We start from the raw sequence: 14,323 nt of genomic DNA, 5'->3' as shown, positions 1-14,323 counted from the left end.
ATTCGTATTATTGGGCTTCTTATCTTACACCGCCGGCATTCCGCGCGCCGCTTGTGAGGCAGTTACCGTGTACAAGTTATGTTGCGTAGCAGTCGTTCAAGTGCGCGAGGGGCACTCACGCGCTCGGTAGGTGATGTTGAAGCCTCTGTGCCTCCGAGTCCTCTGTGGCTGGGCCTCGAGGCTGAGCTTGAGCGTGTCGCCGTACGACAACAGCTGGAAGCCCCGCTGCACGCTTTGCTCGCCACCGCACAGGTTGACTACGGCCGGACCCCCGTGCGACCCCGTGGCACCCAGCCTCACGCTGAGCCGGTCGGCCGCGCAACGGCCGGCGGCGTCCCGTACGCCGACCTCCAGGTCCTCCACCGTCACCAGCACCGGAAAACTGGGCGCCTCGGACTTTACCACATATCTGGGCAGAGAAACAGGCGGCGAGTGTCTTGTAGTAGCAAAATGCGCAACCGTACACAGCCGTAAGCAACACGTTAAGCATCGCCACTTTCGTTACCTAAAAGGATAGCTAAGGGCCATAAATTGGATGTCAGTGCACGGATTTGGCCCAAGGGAGTGCAAAATTTCCACTATGCACTAGGTGACAGCTGCTGAAGAAAAACCGGCATTTTACAAACCGACCATCTTACAAACAAACATACAAACGAACAAACAAAATAATGGATAGATGACAAAATACCGACTCAAGTAAAAGCAAGCCAGCAAGCCTGCCAACGTGCACAAGCAAAGAGATCAGAATGCGGCCTACAATTACTTATTGACAGCTAATCAAATGTTTTTCACGAACCCCTCCTCCCTCCCTGACTGATGGTTATTTTCCCGCTAAACGTGACTTTATCAGCCCGTTTTAGAGATAAGCTGTTCAGTGTGGGTGTGGGCCTCGAATCGCGCACCTGCAGTGCATGCTGTTCGGGTAGAAGAGCGGGTAGTGGGGCGAGACAAGCGACTGTGGCCGGTCCTTGTACGCGGTGAGGGTGGCCGGCGGCTCGTGGCACAGAGACGCCATGTCGACAGTCGTCCAGCTGGCCGCGAACCCCGTGGCCGTGACCGAGTAGTCCGAGTGGAAGGTCAGCCGCAGCTCGTTCGACTCCGAGAAGTGGTCGAACCTGCGCCAGGAGGCCCCGTCAAATATCCTCACTTACCTGGAGACATGAGCGCCGCAACGGAAAGGAACTCAAAATCACCGCCCGCTTTTCTTCACATGGCTGCAGCTTTCTGGGCTACCCTGATGCGACCGGTCGGCACTATGCATAGGTTAGCGGAGTTTCTGGTCGCCACCACACCAGTTAGCGACCGCGAGCGGGAAGAGAACACTGGTTGAATTGTGTAGGACGCGAATTGGAGTTCGTTAGGAGAAAATACTCGCTTTAATGAAAATTTCTAGTGGCGCTTGAATACAATCTACATTCAATATGTATACTGTTAGCAAAATTAACCATTCGTTGAACGTGTAAGTAAGCGCAAAATGAACAAGGACGAACGAAGTGAACGGGACACGGCGCTGAACGGGACACGAAGTGAGCGGTCTTTTTCATTTTGCACTTACACGATGAATGACCAACTCGCCCAAGAAACCACTCTGATGAAGCACATTCATTGAAGTTTCGTTTCATGATCCACATAGTGATTAACTTCTACAAAGCTTCGTGTTGGGCTAGTTGGTATCTAGACATAATGGAAGAAATAGCGCTGAACTTAACACGACGACCACAGCATAAAAGGAAAAGGGACACACGAAACGGAAGATGCGCATCTTCCGTTTCGAGTGTCCTTTTTCCTTTTATGCTGTGGTCATCGTGTTAAGTTCAGCGCTATTTGTTCCATTATGTCCTCATAGTGAGCTATCACGAATTATTAGGCACAGAGTAATGAGATGTTTCCAAGCTTCTTAATTTTATGTTGCTACTGTGCGGAGACGTGGTGATGTGGCACATTACGCTTACACTGTCCCTTTTGTACGAACGCTTAACAGTTATACAGCATTTCGTAGCAACCTAGTTTCTTTTGTTGCCGCAATTACTGTACCAATTGCCGCAAGCTCAGCATGCTCCAAAGCGCGAGATAAAGTTTGTCTATATACTACTGCCTCTGCTTCGTGCGTATGCTATGTACACTTCGAGGCATAATTCCTTAACAGCGTCGTCAACAGCCTAAAATTGGCCGCCGTACTGTAAACATGGCGTGAGAACGAAAAGTAAAGTAATAATTATAGTAAACAAATCGGGTCTACTTGAGTGTGAACTTTAGGGCCACTGCTGCTTGCCGGCATTTAACGTTCAACAGAGTGCGGCGACTACGAGCTGTATGGAACTTCGCCAAAGCTAGCACAGGCATTGCAGTCTTGCTAACGAGCATCCCGCGTCGCAAAACAGTAGTACGTTGAAAGAACTATACTAGAAAAAACAAAACAAAAAAACGTCAGTGAAGCGGCACTATAGCCCGCGGCCATCTGGAATGAGAAGACGCCACCCACTCCTCTTTTCTCTTTTCTTATTTCGGCTACAGGAAACTATTTCCACCACCATCACCACTAGACAGGAGTAAATATAGTACAAAATAAAAGTCAGCGGAGAGAGTGACATTTACGGCGCATTTACGGTGCACTCTATCCACACACTAGCAGTACACCGCCAACAATATTGATGCCGAAATCAAAATAACTATGCACTTGGCCTCGTATGCTCGCAGCTTCTGCAAGAACCTTACTGCATCCTGAGTCATGCGGTTGTGCAGCTGCCGGTGCCCACAGGGGCACCCTGCATGCAGCCGGCCGGGTACACGAGACGCAACGTCTGACGGAAGCTCACCTGTCAAGATCGGCCTCGTGCTGGCCGCAGATGCGCACGGGCGGCTCCTGTCCGTGCGGGCTGTCAATCTCGATGTAGTCGTACAGGCAGTCGGCCTGCCATTCCAGGTCCAGCCGGTTGAAGGAGAGCAAGACGCGCGACCCCGGAGGGCCCACAATGGACACCGAGTAGTGCAGGTCGTTCAGGTAGTGCGCCGGGTGGTGCAGCGACGTCAGCGTACCGGACGGCTCCGTGAACGTGGAGTTCAGGTCTTGAGGAAGCGCTGCAGCCGGGGAAGCGGTGCGAATCGCAGTGAGAAGACGCGGAGGGGTTCACCAGCGAAGGCAGCGTTATACCTCATGGGAAAAACAGAGCGAGCAGATCATAGTCACAGGGTGTAGGAATCGGCACTTCCGGTAGGCCCAATGGGGAAGTATACAAGCACGACCATGTCCGTTTTTTACATGCAAGTCATGGCGTCATTTCTGCACGCAGTGGCAAAGCGATACAGCGACCCTACCCACAACGCTGCACGCTGATCGGGACCATGGCAGTTAAAGGCCGTGCGCGCCTTCCAGGGAGGGGAAGGATCTTTTTCACGCGCGCTTGCTGAAGAGACTACCGGCGCGTGCTCAGGGGAACAGGCCGTGGACGCGTCGCAGGAGACTGTCTGCCGTCGCCCAGTCTCAACCGTGGTGAGCAGCGAATCAAGCGATGGGATTTAGAACCACTGCCAAAGTGTGCAAGCTCGTTGATGGATAGCAGCAAGACCAGTCACTCCAGGTGCAGTTACTATTTGAGAAGTATGTAGATGATTTGACAATTGAAAACTTCTTTGCAGTCAAAAATAATAGTCTTAGCTCTGTTGAAAACCAAACCCAACATTAATCGGGCGCTTGTTTCAGCGGTACTTTTTGTGTGCAGCAAATCGAGCCAAAACAGATAAGCGTAAACGCGAACAACTGCAGCCGTGTTTCCGCTCACGTATTTCAAATCCTTTACAACTACCACGTTAATGTACGGTTCACTGCTCCTTCCGAAGCTTGATGGCGCCGTTACTGAGACCATGCGCAATCGACAGACATTTAGGAGCGTGGGTTGCGCTAGGTTAATGTACGGTTCCCTGTTCCCTCCGAAGCTTGAGGACACCGTTAGTGAGACGGTGCGCAATCGAGAGACATCTAGGCAGCGTGGGATTGCGCTATCGACCAGGCTGCTCGTTGGTAAGCGCCAGGTCAGCGCTTGCCAGTCGCAATGAGCATCGATCCCCGGGGGAGCGGCACTCACTGAAGGCTTTCTTCTGGCAGATGTACCGTCCTGAATGGTCGCACGGCTTCCAGGCCCAGTGCAGGTCGCTTCCGTTCTGCTGGGGACGCCACTGCAACGCCAAGCACAGGGGCGTCCCTTTCGACTCCGGGCCGGCCGCATTTCCTGTAGGCCGGAGAGGGACTCAGTTATCCCTAGATTTTGGGGGTAAAGTTGCACGCTATCGCACAAAACTGACCCAGAAATATTAAATGAAGTTGCAGTACGCCATCAAATACCCTCAGTCATCAAGACCTCCGAAGTGATGAGACAGTTCACTGAAGTAGCTTGAGCCAAAATCAGCGGAACACAAACTAACGAGACTGTAGGTCTGCGATACGTCAGCGTTGTGGCCGAGCAAAATGCCGGGATTTCAAGTTTTCAGTACACTGCTAGGGAACTTCCGCAATGCCTCCTTTTCTTTAAAGAGGTTTGTTTGGACACCATCGAACGCAACATGCTGTGCAAAGCGATTTGTTATGCAACACAAAAAAATGGGTAGCACATTATCTAATTGAACGTTGCGGCAGTTGCAGCAGATAACTGGACCAGTCGGCGTAGCTTCATAATTTAACAGCGCGAAGACGACAGGACTAAAAAAGGAACAGGGCAAGATATGCCGTGTTCCCTTTTTTATATCTGTCATATTTACGCCGCTACATTATGAATGCTGCAAATATTAACACAAAATCTAGTTCGACGGTGAAATAACTTCGCATGAGAAAAATTTGTTGATTGATTGTGGGGTTTTACGCGCCGTAGCTACTGGGCTATCAGGCGCTCCGTAGTGGAGGGCTCCGGATTAATTTTGACCACCTGGGGATCTTTAACGTGCGTCAAAATCTCGACCCACGTGCGTTTTCGCTTTTCGCCTCCATCAGAAAAGCGGCCACCGAGGCCAGGATCGAACCCGCGTCCTTGGGTTCAACAGCAAAAGAGAAAAGTCTGTGCACAAGATGCATATAGTGCCGATCGCCATTACTATGACAGTCTCGTTTAAACATCTCGCGCCAGACGGCTTATCAATGTGCTCACGACCCCCCTGCCCCCGCCGCCTTTTAACACTGAAGCTGTTGAGCAAATCGTTTGTGTATGTCCGCAGTTAAAAATACCAAGAAAATGCCGACCGCTCGCGCACGCTTGCCTCGAGCACACGTTCGTCAAATTAAGCATACCCACTAAGGAGCGTTCGCCGCGTGCATCGAGCGCACGTTCGTTAAGCCAGCAATACCGACTTAGGGAGATTGTTGGGCATGATGATGATGATGATGATTAGTGGCTCTCCCTTTGAATCGGGGCGTCGGTTGTCAGCAACCGACTTACCTGTTTTATTCCACTTACTTGCCCTACTCCTAGCTAGCCTAATAGATTTGCCTCACCCCATCTCTCCCTCACCCTTGGTTTAAAGTCCCACCGCTCCCTTCCCCTTTTTTCTCCCCTCGCTGTTCTAAATTCCCACCCGTATGATTACTCCGCCTGCGTACCCATCTCTTCCCTACCTTTTCTTCACCACCATTCCAGCCATCTCTTCGTCACCTCTATGGCCCTGAAGTTGTGGCTCCCCCTAACCCCAAATCCCAAAGCCTCCGGCAGCGTCGTCTCCCCCTAGCCCCGCGGCGGTCGTATCTCTGTGCAGTACCTGATAATATGGTCTACAGTTTGTCGATCATTGCCGCAGCATATACAAGTTTCATCCTGCTGCCTGTAGACGTTAGTACGCATCGGCCGCGGAGCTGGGGTCGGGGGGGGGGGGGGGGGGGGGGCAGCCGTCGTCACCAAATAGGGTACTTCCTGTCTCCGACGGTTGGGGCCCAGTTATCGGACCCTATGGGTGAGCGGTTACCCGTGGCAGGGACCGCACATTTGGCAATTGGCACTGTCTGATGCCCTCGCTGAGCAATCAGTCTTGGAAAAGAGTCAGACAATTGGATTGGAGCAAAATTGCTCCCCCCATTCCCATCCCTTTCCCATAACCCATCCCAATGCCCAAGTTCCCGTTCCCAGCAACCCACCCCATCCGGCTTCTTCCTAGGGGGGACCAGGGGGGTCCCCCCGGGCCCGTCCCCCTGGCGGTGGGTCGCAAGATAGCTTTCCCGTTAATATCTCTCCACCTTCGGGTGGACAAAATTCTCTTGGCCGGTTGGCCTGTTTTTGTACTGTTGCAATTGGGTATAACCGGTTACACTACGGTGGTGCGGGGGAGCTATTGAAAGCTCCATTTACTCGATGTAGATATCAGTGTATGCCCGGGTTCTCAGGCACCCCGCCCATGCTTCGAAGAACAATGCAGTGCCTCTCGTATTGCTATAGAAACCTTCCTTCCTGAGTCCTACTTTCTCTGTCCTATAAGTTTCCAGGTTTTTTTTTTTCGCTTCCATTCTCTGTGCCCACTTCGTCGTCTCTCCTGCCTTGACCTGCTTTTTAACTGTTGTGTATACCCCACTTTCCCCTACCGACTTTCCGTACCGCTTGGTCAGCTGTCTGGTCCTCCGTCTCGACCGCGTGTCAATGCTCCTCATATACGGGTACTTAAACACCACCGCAGCCAATGTTTCGTCCTCCATGTCACGAAGTCGCTCCTCAAACTTCATCTTGCTCTGAACCTCCCTTGCCACAAAAGACGACTAGCCCATATCCCCCGTACCGCTTCGCTCACAGTTTTGCTGTGGGCCCCTAGGGCCAGTCTGCCTACCGCCCTCTGATTTACCTCCAGGCCCGCTGTGTCTCTGGTTTCATGATGCAGAGAACCGAATCTCCGAAAGTCAATCCTGGTACCATAACACCTTTCCAGACTCCCCTTACCACATCGTATTTATTGTAGCCCCAGGGGGCTCTACGCTTCATTACAGCCGCGTTCCGTCTTCCTTTCGTCTTAAGGCGAGACTCGTGCGCATGCGTGTAATCTTCGCTGTCGTTAAGTCATACTCCTAAATATTTATGCTCTTTCACCCGTGGTATTTCTACTTGTTGCATTGATGCTGTTTTGTGCTCCGTGTCGTCGTTAAAGACCATGATCCACGATTTTTCTCTCCTAAATGATAGCCCTAGGTGCGTCACTTTTTCACCGCATATATCCATCAAGCTCTGCTTACCTTTCCGGTTGTCGGCCTTTAACAGTACGTCGTCTGCATACATTAGTCATGGAACCCACTGTTCTACCGCCTGCCCGTTTTTCATGTATGATAAGTCGAACCCCAGAGTACTGCCCTCTAGATTCCTTTCAAACCCCGCCATGTAAACCATGAACAGCAGTGAAGATAGAGGACATCCTTGTTTAAACCATTGTAGGTGTTTGAACGTTGGCCAAAAAAAAAAAAAAAAACTCCACCGTTCACCGTTTCGTGGCAACACTTGCTCGGAACGAGAGAGACACGTCATGTCGTGCGCCCCTCGGTCATTCGTCCTCACGTCGTCGTGCACATGCGCTGTGTACCGTAGGGGAGCCGCAACTAGATTGAATCTCGAAACTGCTTTGGGTGATTATTGAATCCACATAGCCCGGCCGCGGATAGTTCACACGGCAGAGAAAGAGGCCGCGCTTCGAGAGGCTCGGTGTGCGAAGCATCTGCTAGAGACGATAAGTCGCGCTTGCAGAGTGGCGTACGAAAACGTCGACCAAAATGGCGAGCTCACTTTGGCCTTGCTCAACAAAAGGTCATTAAAATGTCATGCCGCCGACGTCAACCACGACGCCACAACGATACTGAAACTCAACTTTGTGTCCGTCAATGCTCACCTACAACAGCTTCGCCATTCAAGTCTTGCGCGTGAGTTCAAGCTCCCCTGTATTTTCCCCCAAATGTCAAGGCACGCTTTAGGGAACATGGGTCTGTTAAGGTCCCACTAGCACCGCGATGAAAAACACGCGCAGTAGCAGGCCTCACTTCGAACCTAGAGCCTGTTCAAAAGGCGCCGAGAAGGCGAATAGCCCACCGGGCGGTTCCTCGACGGTGCCGGCGGCATTCTCCGCGCTCTCCTCGTCCACCCAGGCGCCGGCGTCCGCTCGCTGGCCCACTTTTCGGCCGCCGAGCCAGTACCAGACGCCCGAGCCGGATCCCTCGGTGGCCGCCACCAGCGCCTTGAGGTGCGCCTCCTGCGCGGTGCAACACCCGCAATCACCCGGCTTTCACTACGTGTGCCAAGCGGCCGTTTTGCTAGGTTAGCCGAACAGACCCGCACTAGCACCAACTCATAAACCGAATTCGGGCAATTATCCAAGAGATCGTAAACGTGCGTTCTGCTGACCGCGTCTTATGCAAGGACTCCGTGAAATAAATTTGTGAATCGAAGCGCACTCTTGGGAAGAACTGAAAGGGAGTCAAAATAGAGAGAAAGCGCCCTTTTATCGGAACTGGAGAGGCAAGCCTTGCTAGTGGCAGGGCTTGCTACGCCAGGTGGAGATGGTTACAGTGGCCTGGGGAGAATGGTATAGTTTTGTATTATAGGTGAATGTCACAACGGCCAATGAAAAACTGAAGCAGCTGTAAATATTTTGAATGCGAGGTGAAAGCCTTTTGAAATTTCACGTACCGAAGCAGCCCGTAAAGGCACCGTTTGCAACAACTTCATGCAGGATTACTTGTGATTCTTCACAGTGCATCAAATGCTGTACACATACATGCACTTTTGTACCAGTTCCTAAGGGTTGAATGAAGAATTCGGCAAGAGAATACGCAAGCGCACGCACACACAGAAATAAACTGAGTCTACTTTTTTGCGAGGGTGTCTCAAGGTATGCGAAACACGTGAGCGTCGAACGTGGGTCAACAGTGTATAGTTTACTCGACGTAAGCGTCAGGCTAAAAGGAATGCCTGCTTTAAAAGAACACTTGGGTCAGTTTTTTATAACAGAGACGAGAAACTAAAAGATCTGCCGCCATCTTAAGATAATTTTATGAGAGCACCTGTCTCATATTATGTTCAAGCCAGGGATTTTTATGCCCGCACTCTTAGAAGTACCCGTGAGCATGCTTCATCACAACGCCTCTGAACAACCGAAACCCAACTGCTTCGATCAGAAGGGGCAAAGTAGGCCCATCACGAGGCCTAGCAACATACGATTTGGCACGAAAATGCTGTCTGCGCAGTGTTATTACGCAATACAGACGCGACGATTTGCAATGCGTTATCTCACAGTGCATATTAAAATTTTCGAGGCATCATTTGTCAAGTTGTCCTCCAAGGGCGCAGCGATTCGTCATCCAGGCCCACTGTGACGAGGCAGACCTACGGAAGCCTTTTGGAGTGCGCGATATTCATGCACCTGCGTGTATAGAAGCTGTATCGCGTTTTACTGCTGTTCCACATAGAGAAGCCGTCCCAGCAGAAGCCTAGTAGAACTTCGTACGGCAAGTGACACCCAAGGTGTCGGTAGGTCAGTTCAACCCACCTTGCTGTAAATATTATGCGGTGATCGGGCTTTTCAAAGATAATGCAGCTTTCGCTCAAAAAAAAAAAAAAAAAAAAAGGAAAGAAAGGAAAGGAAAAGTTGGGACCACTTCCACTGCTGATAAGTAAATACTGCAAGATTGTGTTTCACGTTGTATGCGCAGGGCTCCTGGGAAGGGGAAGTGTGCTGCGGTTTAAGTATGCCAGCGGGAAATCCAGTCGCTGGAATAGTTCCCCCAGCCGGAGTGGTCTTTTCTTGCCCCGAGTTTGGTGTTGTTATTTGCAGTACGCATTTAAAACTCTCACTGCTCTTGGGTGCCTTCTAAAAAGCATTCTCTGCTCTGGTAACCTTTTACCGCGCGTATGCGTTATTCGAGAAAAACGACACCAAACATGGGCACACTTATTCTAGTTCCTTCGTTTCGACGGACTGCCGTGGACATGAGCCAAACGCTCTTTATTTTACCATACAGGCCCGTCATAAGCAATATAACGTCTGTAACTTCCATAACAGCGGCCGCGCTTCTCTCATTTTCCAGGTTGTCCTTCGTGGTTTCGTTAGTTTCTTTCTTTCATGCTGCGAACAAGTGCGATGAGTGTCTGCGAACTATCCCAGTTTTTTCTAAACTTTTATCCAGCGCAAAATTGGGCTTCTTTTAGCAGCCCCCTCAAAACATTTCTGACTTACAGCTACCTACGAAAGGCGCGACTCGATGAATCCTTGCCGAGGAGAATGACAAGCAAACAGGGAGCGAAATTACGCCGTGAAGGCGCCGCGCCCATCTGCGGAACGGTTCGCACCGTGAGCCAAGCTCGTTTGGGAAACTCGTTCCTTAGAACCAGCTCGTGCGAACTGAGCCAAGTTTCCCTTCTTGCAACCCCATCAGTGACACTTTTTATGAGTCCCGCAAATGAGCAGCAGACTCGCGTTCAGAGCAGCATATCACAGCGCAAGATCCCCGTTCACATCAGAGCCGCCGTTCGACAAATGTAGTTGCGTGAAGGCGGTTATGCACGGCGCTTCTATAGCTTGCACACACTTGCAATTAGGCACTGCAAATGTTAGTGTTGAAAAGACGGCAGGGAAGAACAGACGCACGGCACACACATAAAAAAGACACACATGTGCTCTACTGATTTGCTTCAATTTGCCTTCGCTAAGCACGCGTTGCCAGAAGGAGTGGCTTGAAAAACTTTTGAACGCGTGTTACACCTGTAGTGCGCCGCATTCACAATGCGCTCCAAAAATACAGGTCAAATACTACGTCACTATTCCAGCTCCTGCGAGCTAAAGTTCGCCAGTTTTCCGTGAATACCTACCCAGCCGCACTCAGCGATCTCGGACATGAGGACACGGCTTGCGGGAACGCAGTAAGGTAATTTACACAGAATCTATAAGCCTTCGACTTGAGCTCTAACACGGCAGGAATATGTCGAATGCTCTGACGCTCCTGTATAATTCAATGAAAAAATTTGCTGCTTATAAAATTACGGCCCAAAGGTTTTCACCCTATACGGATCCTGGTAAGACAACCACTTGAGCGTGAAACTGCACAGAAAACGAGCTCTAACCTTTTAACAGCGACTGTGAAAAAATATACTTTACAGGATGTGACAGTAATGCCACGTCAAAAATACTACCTTTGAAGCGCATATACACTGTAAACTTTGTGTGCGCAATTTGAGAAACATGTTGTCCCGCATTCTGAGGTTCACAATCAAATCCGTTAGCATTGAGGGGATGAATGAAGCCAGATCCGCCTCTTGCTTCCCTACTGCTCACGAGACGCCACTGCCTCTGCGGTACACCTGTCCAATAGAAGGCTCTTTGGTACAGCTCCTCTTCGCAAAAATACCACAAAAGTACCAAGCGTTGGTATCCCTCGATTCTTGGAGCTCTGCACTAGAAGAGCCAGCTCTGTTTTCAGAGGCTTCAGCGTTCGAACACAAACAGTTGTGCCTCCTCAAACGCCATGACCGCCGAGGGGGTGCAGTCATCCACAGTCTTAGCTGGAGCTAAGTCATCCACAGTCTTAGCTTTACCGACTTATCGTCTCATACTGCTTTGGTGTGAGGTAGTTTAGTCACAACTGCTGCTATATTTCAAGTTTAAGGGGGCACGTAAGTCCTCCACATTTGTTTGAAGAGTTTTTCGAAGGACGTTTTGAGATATTCCACGCGAAGTTCGGATGCTATGCTCCAGCTAAGCCTGCGGACGACCGTACAACGTGCGATTTTCCGATAATATTTAGCGCCCCTCTCTCTAAATGTATAGGCGAACGAGTCATGCGGGGTGACCTGGGCCCACCTGTGCGGCCGTCCGGACGGCGGCCAGCGAAGCTTGCGACTCGCTGCAGACCCGCTGAGCCGTGGCCCAGGACACTTCCGGAAAGCTGGCCGTCAGGTAGCAGTGGTCAGCAAAGCGCTGGAACTGGCGGGCGTCACAAAGCTGCGTCGGCACTGCCTCTGCGCACCATTCGGACAGGGCCCAACGTGTCACGGCAAATTCCTTTTGGCGGGCGGAAGAGTGTACTATACCTTCAGTTGTGAACTCAGTGCACGCAGTCAAAAGTTTAATACGTGCTAGAGATTGAAAAGAACAGTGAGTAGCTGCCCGAAATTTCCCGCTATGCACTTGTGCGATGTGCATTTCCAACCGTGGTACCGGCGATCGGGGCCGTACCCAGAAAAGGTTTCCCGCTGAGGGAGAAAGGGTCCGTGGAGTGGAAGCAAAATTGTCGCCCCCGCTACCCCCCCCCTCCCCTCCCCCCCCCCCCCCCCCCCCCCCCCCCCAAAAAAAAAAAGAACTTATGCCAAGAAATGCCTCGGGGTGGGCCTGAACACACTGACAGCAGCAGTTTCTTTTATTTCGTTTCAGTTCATTTTACTTTATTTCCTTAAAGGGGCCATGCAGACAAAATACAAGTTTGTTTATTCGAAAGCTTTAGTGTTTTATAGTGCCCGCAGCGCTTGTCCGCTAGCAACAGGTGCTTTATTGACTGATAAATTGAACCTTTTAAGCCAAAATTTCAATTCTCCCGCTAAATCGTATGTTTCGTGGCGTCGGTAATGAGTCGGCAGGGCCTAAAAACTAAAGATGGTATGCTGACCGGGCCTGATTCCATCTCACAGACTGCCGTGTGGTCATTTTGTTTATTTCCCGCTTTCATAGACGGCGCTCCAATACCGCTGAAGTACCAGTGTTCGCACCTTCCTTCTGACCGCACTTCTATACCTGCTGTATTTTTATTACGGTTGATAGTAATCATTTCCTAAACATAAGCTATGACTCGACAAACCTGGTGACGTAAGTGGCCGTGCCGCTTATGTCAGTTGGCCAGTGTTGTGTCGGACAAGCCCAAACGCGTCCGACGGCTGTGTTGGGCAGTGCTAGCCGGCAAAGTGACGAATAACTTGTTCAATGTTTACGTGTTCATTCGTAACTTCCATTGCTTGCCCCATCATTCTTACTGCTATAAATAGAATATGCATAAAATTTAAGCGCAAATAGCTTGTTTTCCAAGCTTATAAGCCCTGCCTAGATTCCGTTTGTTTTTGCCAGCCCCAGTAAATCTACACAGCTGTGCATATTACGTCATAGGTTCCGGTGCGGGAAATGAGCAAGTGGGTTGCATGGTCATTCTTTTTTTCCCCTAGTTATATAGCTTATTTGGGTGAAGTTTGCGTTAAAAGTGATGTCAGAGTTATTCTACCGAAGCAATCAAGTGAACCAAACTTGCATTTTGTCTTCATGGCCCCTCTAAAGACCGTCATTGAAGGGGTGATACAAAAACGGTGAATACTTGCAGAAAAATGTAAACGCCACATTTTATTCTTCAAGAAGAGCAGTTTAAGGCTTTGATGACGTTAGAAAGGCCGTTTCAGTCTATTGCTGCACGAAAACAGAATGGAGATGAAAAACTGACGTTGCGTTAACGTGGGCACAAAATTTGTGGGTCTCCCGTGCAACGGAAGATGCGGGTCGGGGATTCAACGTATCATGCATGACCAAGTGAGCTGTAAAAGAACCTGAGAGAAAGTGTACTAAAAATGCGCCGACGAAATGCAAGGAATGATAAGCCGGATTCTGTGTTCAGGGATGAGATGCTGATGTTGTCAGAGTACTTCGAATGAATCAATCGCGTAGCTTGATTTTGAAGCAATTCCAGTGGATTGATGAGACATACTTAACGCGGGTTCCAAGCGGATGCGTGCTTAATTTCGCCCCAGCAGTTGATCGATAGGGTAGTAATCACAGATTTTTAGGAGCGTGGTGTAGGTTACGTTTTAAGAATACGCGTGTTATAATAGCAGCTGCATGATGCGAGCAAAATGGAGGTGCATCTATCACTTCTGTAGATGGCTCCGATAGATTTATACGAAGGAACTAATGCCAATATACGGTGCAGTTATACGGGGGTATTAAATTTCGTACAGAAAAACAAATGAAATTCGACGGTGGTGGAACGACGATAAACTGCCCCTCTGTCGAAACGACAACGATGGGAGAACGCGAAGCTTTGCAAAATCGAGTCCAACACCAAACGAACCAATTCAGAAGCGAGCGGACCTACATCGCACCACCTTACCCCACACACAAAGTGTTCCTTATCGGGACTGTTTACTACGCCGCGACTGCGCTCTTTAGTGCTTTACTCATTCGGTCATTGCGTGGCTTTCCCTAGCGTCCAGCCATCGTCGTCGTTAGGCAGAGGGGCGCATTTTCTAATTTTGCACGTCAATGCACCCCTTTCCAAATCCAAACTGCTTCGACCGCGCCGAAATGGCGCGATCGGATAGACGTCGGCTTCATAACGCGAAGGACCCAAGTTCAA

At 50.2% G+C, this 14,323-nt stretch overlaps 1 protein-coding gene across 1 annotated transcript in view; it reads right to left on the bottom strand.

The window, feature by feature from the left end:
* Positions 1-14,323, bottom strand: part of LOC144155589 (uncharacterized) — a 509,077-nt gene that overhangs the window by 54,136 nt on the left and 440,618 nt on the right. The window contains exons 12-17 of the mRNA XM_077687126.1: positions 11,797-11,954; positions 8,034-8,193; positions 4,083-4,226; positions 2,817-3,078; positions 903-1,115; positions 120-409 (exon numbers count right to left, since the gene is read on the bottom strand). Coding sequence (XP_077543252.1) covers positions 120-409; positions 903-1,115; positions 2,817-3,078; positions 4,083-4,226; positions 8,034-8,193; positions 11,797-11,954 — 1,227 coding nt within the window. The remainder of the gene's footprint in view (positions 1-119; positions 410-902; positions 1,116-2,816; positions 3,079-4,082; positions 4,227-8,033; positions 8,194-11,796; positions 11,955-14,323) is intronic.

The sequence above is a fragment of the Haemaphysalis longicornis genome, unplaced genomic scaffold (genome assembly GCF_048455015.1).
Source record: "Haemaphysalis longicornis isolate Haplotype H1 unplaced genomic scaffold, Haemaphysalis longicornis Haplotype H1 scaffold_1, whole genome shotgun sequence".
Classification (NCBI taxonomy): domain Eukaryota; kingdom Metazoa; phylum Arthropoda; class Arachnida; order Ixodida; family Ixodidae; genus Haemaphysalis; species Haemaphysalis longicornis.
The sequence above is the reverse complement of the archived record's forward strand: the minus strand, read 5'-3'. Positions and strand labels throughout refer to the sequence as shown.